General features: G+C 37.1%; 1 protein-coding gene across 1 annotated transcript; it reads left to right on the top strand.

The window, feature by feature from the left end:
• The first annotated feature begins 2,308 nt into the window (after positions 1 to 2,308).
• Positions 2,309 to 3,484, top strand: LOC125498669 (uncharacterized mitochondrial protein AtMg00810-like). The gene has a single exon (XM_048646921.1). It carries the CDS (start codon positions 2,309 to 2,311, stop codon positions 3,482 to 3,484), a length of 1,176 nt encoding a protein of 391 aa, XP_048502878.1.
• Positions 3,485 to 6,121: the final 2,637 nt, after the last annotated feature.

Raw genomic sequence — 6,121 nt, forward strand, 5'->3', positions numbered from 1 at the left:
ACACAATACAAAGAAACTATGCAAGAAACAGCTTGTATTGTGAACATTGCAGAATGAAAAATCACACCATTGATAAGTGCTGGAAGTTACATGGTTATTCCAAGAACAAAGGAAAAAGAATTGCTGCTGTCACTCAAGATTGCAATGATGATGAACAAGAATCTGGTACTGTTCATGCTACTCTTACTGCAGAACAACATCAACAATTAATGGAGTATCTGGAGAAATTTCAACATAGACAAGCCCAATCCTACTACATCTCTCTTGGTTTGGCTGTAAGTTCACAATTGGAAGGTAATTTTTGTCTCTTATCTAATTATCAAAGCAATTGGATATTAAATAGTGGAGCAAGTGATCACATGTGCTCAGATTTGTCTATGTTTACCTCCTATGATAATATACATGAGCCTTCTTCCATGATTACTATTCCTGATGGCAGTAAGTTACAAGTAAAACATAAAGGTACAATCAAACTGGGTCCTATGGTTGTCCTTAGAAATGTACTACATGTCCCAGGCTTTCACTTCAATCTCATTTCAATTTCCAAGTTGTGTCAAGATGCTGGTTGATCTGTTACCTTTGCTAACAATACCTGTCTTCTTCAGGACCTTTCCATGAACAAGCAACTTTTGCTTGGTAAGCTGGATAAAGGTCTTTATATCCTGGACAGTTCATTGCTTCATGCTTCACCTTCAATTACTACAACTGCAACACCTAATTCAGCCTGTTTCTCAGCAATAACAGAAGCCAAATTATGGCATCTCAGACTTGGACATCTCTCTTTTGGCAGAATAAAGAATATCAAGGGCATTGATATTCAGGGTTGCTTAGCTGAGTGTTTTTGTAATATATGTTCTCTAGCTAAGCAAACTAGACTCCCATTTCCTTCTACTAGTCCTGTAAAAACTCATCAACCTTTTGAGTTGATTCATGTAGATGTTTGGGGCCCTTACTTGACTTGTGATTCTTCTGGAAATACTCAATTCCTCACTATTGTAGATGATTTTATCAGGATGACTTGGATTCATTTACTAAAAAGCAAGAGTGATTCTGTTTCAATTATGGCTAATTTTTTACAGCTTGTTGCTACTCAATTTAAATGCAACGTTCAGATGATAAGGTCAGATAATGCTCCAGATCTCACAGAGGGCAAAATGAAGCAATTGCTTCTTGATAAAGGCATCTTACAACAGAAAAGTTGTAGTAACACACCTCAGCAAAATGGCATAGTCGAAAGAAAACATAAACATCTTCTTGAAACAGCCAGGGCACTGTCTATTCAGTCCAAACTCCCTCCTAAATATTGGAGTGAATGTATCTTTACAGCTGCTTATTTGATAAATAGAATGCCCTTAAAGAGCATTCAATTTCTTAGCCCCTATGAAAAACTTTTTCATCATCCACCTGACCTTTCTCACTTAAGAGTTTTTGGCTCTTTATGTTACATCTCCACCTCTCCCATTCACAGAACTAAATTTGCTCACATGGGACATCCTTGTGTTCTCATAGGCTATCCTACAAATCATAAAGCCTATAAATTCCTGGATTTAACTACCAAGAAAATAGTTATCTCTAGAGACATTCATTTTCATGAGGATCATTTTCCTTTTCACTATACATCTTCTCCTCATACTACTTATGATACTCATTTCTTTCTTCCTCACAACACCCCTATTTATATTCCTCCCAATCCCTCTCCCACAACATCTCCTCATTCTGATTCTCCACCTACTTCACCTATTTCACCTACACCACCTGTTTCACCAACACCTTCTCCACCTATTTCTCAGCCCCCTAGAAAATCCACAAGACTTATCAAACCTCCTTCTCATCTCACTGATTTTGTTTGTTCTACAGTTACATCTCACTGGTGTAATTTAGTCTCATTTGACTCTCTTCCTTCTACCTCCTAAGCTTTCATTGCTACACATACTGATATGGTTGAACCAACTCACTATGCTGATGCTGCCAAGAACAGCAAGTGGGTAGAAGCAATGGATAAGGAAATTTCAGCCTTAACTCTCACTGGTACTTGGGATTTTGAACCTTTACCTAAGGGCAAGAAAGCCATAGGTTGCAAATGGGTTTATAAGATCAAAAAGCATGCTGATGGCTCTATTGAAAGGTATAAAGCTAGGCTGGTTGCCAAAGGTTTCACACAGAAGTATGGGTTGGATTATCAAGAAACCTTCTCTCTTGTTGTACTGTGAGATGTCTCATTTCTTTGGCTGCTAGTAAAAACTAGAATTTATTCCAATTGGATGTCAACAATGCCTTTTTACATGGGCATTTACATGAAGAAGTTTATATGAGAGTTCCTGAAGGTGTTACAGCTCCACCAGGTTGTGTATGTAAGCTAAAGAAGTCCCTATATGGCCTAAAACAAGCAAGCAGGCAGTGGTTTGCAAGGCTCTTAGAAGAACTTCAATCTCAAGGTTTTGTGCAATCAAAGAATGACTATTCATTATTCTTGAAACATGAAAATGATGATATCACTATAGCTGCTGTTTATGTAGATGATATCATCTTAACAGGCTCTAATGAAGCTACTATTGCATCTTTGAAGCAACATCTTCATTCTACTTTCAGCATCAAAGATTTGGGTCTCCTACATTTCTTCCTTGGTATTGAAATTTCCAAGACTTCTGAAGGCTATGTTCTTACTCAAAGAAAGCTTACTACAGAACTTCTTGATGGTTGCTCTCTGGACATTACTAAACCTGCTATTACTCCTTTTCCACTTAATTTCAAGCTAGCTGCTGATGACAGTCCTGCTTATCATGACCCTGAGTTCTACAGATGCTATGTTGGCAAATTAAATTTTGTCACCCATACTAGGCCTGACTTAGCTTTTGCAGTTCAAAGCTTAAGTCAGTTCATGCACAAACCTTGTGTCTCTCATGTTCAAGCTCTTACTCATACTCTTAGATACCTTAATCACACTACTGGTCAAGGAATTCTTCTTAAGGCTTCTCCTCAATTAACTCTTCAAGCCTTTAGTGATTCAGATTGGGCTGCCTGTCCAACTACTAGAACGTCTGTTACTGGTTATGTCCTTCTACTTGGTAATTCTCCTATTAGCTGGAAATCCAAGAAACAAAGTACAATATCTAAGAGTTCATCTGAGGCTGAATATAGGGCAATGGCCCAAGCTGCTAGTGAAGTAACATGGATGGTCAGACTATTGGAGGAACTAGGCGTATCTTCATTGAAGCTTGTGGTTCTTCATTGTGATAATCAATCAGCACTTCACATAGCCAAGAATCCCATCTTTCATGAGAGAACAAAACACATAGAAGTGGATGGTCACTTCACAAGGGATAAAGTTCTCACTGGTCTTCTTCAGCTCAGTTACTTGCCTACTACCCAACAGTTAGCTGACATTTTTACCAAAATTCTCCCTAGTATTCAGCACAAGACTCTTTCTTCCAAACTTGGCATGGTTCATTCCCTCCCAAGTTTGAGGGGGGGTGTTGGTATATAGTCAGCAGAGACTTGCCTTGTCAGCAATTTTGTTATGATACAACTGCAGTTAGTTAGAAGTTAGTTGGAGTTTGTTAATTCAGCTTCTAACCTCAGCTTCTTTAATTTATTTTCTCTAGTAAATACTGAGTTGTATTCTCTCCAAGTATAAATACTTGATCATTGTAATGATGCTATTTATTCAGAAAATAATAAACACAAATCTCTCTTTCTCTCTCTAATTTTTCTCTCAACATTTTCATTTCATCAAGATGAGTTCATACCAAAATGGTGAACTCTGACATAAAGTTTGGTTTTCATAGTGCTATAGGCTTATGTCGTGCCAACTCTGGTGTCTGAATGAGGATAAGCTAGAGGGATCTGCTAAAAATTGTTGGTGCCAGAATATGATTTTGAGCCCCCTCGTGCAGAAGCATCGTTGCATCAGCAGGGGATTGTAGCTCAAGTAGGATTAACCAAGTAGGTAGAATTGATATAAATTAACCAAGTAGGGTAACAAACTGATATTAATTGATTAAGGGGAAAAACGAAAAAAGATTATAGCTTAAACCTTCAACAATCAGAGCTCCATTTCTGTTGTGTTATATCAGGTTTATAAGTATAGGGGGGAGGGGAAGTGAGTGTAAATTGTACTCCTAAAGTCCTATAGTATATCCAGAATTAATAACATGTTTGTAGCATATGCAGTAAAAGACGTAGATCTTTCCTTAATAAAGATATGAGGAGTTCCCTTGCAGCTTCTGATATGCCATGACACTGGCTTCATAACTAATCCACTACTTGATATCCGTGAGCTAGTGGTAAATATGAAAGGAAAATTCTACAAAGTTATATCAACGCAGAAGAACTCCCTGAGATACATAGGAATAGTAGTAAATATGCTCTAGTTAAAAACAGAGAAATGTAATTAGTCATATTTTTCTGTCAACTTTTGCATAGCACCTCCGAAAGGGAAGCGAACTAGAGGACCAACTATGTGCAAAGATGTCCATGAATGGACACTAGAGGACCGCAAGCCTATTATTCTTAATAAAATGGGGAAGCCTATTGGTCCGGATAATAAAATTGTAGACAAATTATCAAGATTCCTGGTACTTTAGCTCGTAATTCTTCTCTAGCACCATTGAACAAGCTTAATTGGCATCATGTTGTAGACAAGGACAAGATTTGGGGTTATGTTAAGGTATGCGCCTCTTAAGATGCCCTGTTTGATTCCCTATTTTCTTTAATAACCGTATCTAACAGTGTGTCTCATCTTATTGATTATGCTAGAAAAAAATATATGGTATCTGAAGAAGGTAGAGACCATGTGTTGGCATCAATTGGGAGGCTTTGGCGTAGACATAAGTGCACCATAAAGCAGAGAAACTTTACTCAATACAACATTGATAATGATAGGAAAAAAAAGCTCGGGATATAATGCCAGCTTCACATTTCAAGGATTTGCTAGAAGTCTGGAATTTGGAATTAGTATAGGTACTTTTATGCCTTTTCTCGCCTTGAAGAAGTGAGTTGGATTAGCACTTTTTCATTTACTATGATGACCACTATATTGGTGAAATCAAACAATTCATGCTTCAATTTCTTTTATTTGCTTGTGTAAATAGAAAAAAAAATCAAGAGTCTAACTTAAACCTTGAAAATGCTTATCTTAGATCCATTATTTCCTGTGCTGTGTTGTGCACCATATGTAGGATTAATCCTATTTTGTTATGATTCTCTTTGGTGATGCAACTGCAGATACAAAGTGAAAAAAAAAGAGAAAGCAGTTTAATTCAAACTGATCGGCACACTATGTGATGTATTTAATCTACTAAGATCAAATAACAAGTGCGGAAGTTTGTGTAATCAAGTAGTAAAGTTCGAACTATGTAAAGAAAACCAAAGAACTAGGATAGTACTTAGTTTATTCAATGATACAACCACCACAAGGAATAAATCTAAGGGTTTTGAATGTATAAAGGCAAAGCCACCAACAATCAAGAAAACACAATCAAGTTAATTAAAACTCAAGAAATCTTTATTATTCACTATATGAATATTCGAACTACATAACCCTATTTATACTAGTTTAACATCCTAACCCTAATAGTAAACAAATATACTAAGCCTAATAGGCTTAGGACAAATTCCTAAGTCCTATACTCTCTAGACTCCTTGAATCATGTAAAAACCATTATTTTGAGAACGTAGGCAAAACCATGATTCCTAATACAACTAAAACTAGGAAAGCAATAAAGATATGAGTTCTAACAGAACTAGAACCCTCATGACATGCGCCACTTCACACGCCACCTAAGTTGGTTAGCAAGCATGCTACCACCTTAGTAGTCATCCCCATGAAGAGTCCTCCATGTACATCAATTGAGCCAAGGTCTACTGATATATTCTTATGTACAAGAGCTAGTAAACTTGCATCAACTACTCCTGTATCATCCTCCTCTTCTTTAGAAACAATTGACCTCAATTGAGCCATATCATCATCATATACATATGGTGCCAAATCCCCCACATTCACAATGGCACTTACATTGTAGTCTCCAGATAAGTCAAGCTTGAAGGCATTATCATTAACCTTCTCTAAAATCTTGAAAGGCCATCTGAGCGTGGCATAAGCTTATTCTTTCGAAGGCCTGGG

This window comes from Beta vulgaris, chromosome 6, assembly GCF_026745355.1.
Source record: "Beta vulgaris subsp. vulgaris cultivar EL10 chromosome 6, EL10.2, whole genome shotgun sequence".
Taxonomy (NCBI): Eukaryota; Viridiplantae; Streptophyta; class Magnoliopsida; order Caryophyllales; family Amaranthaceae; genus Beta; species Beta vulgaris.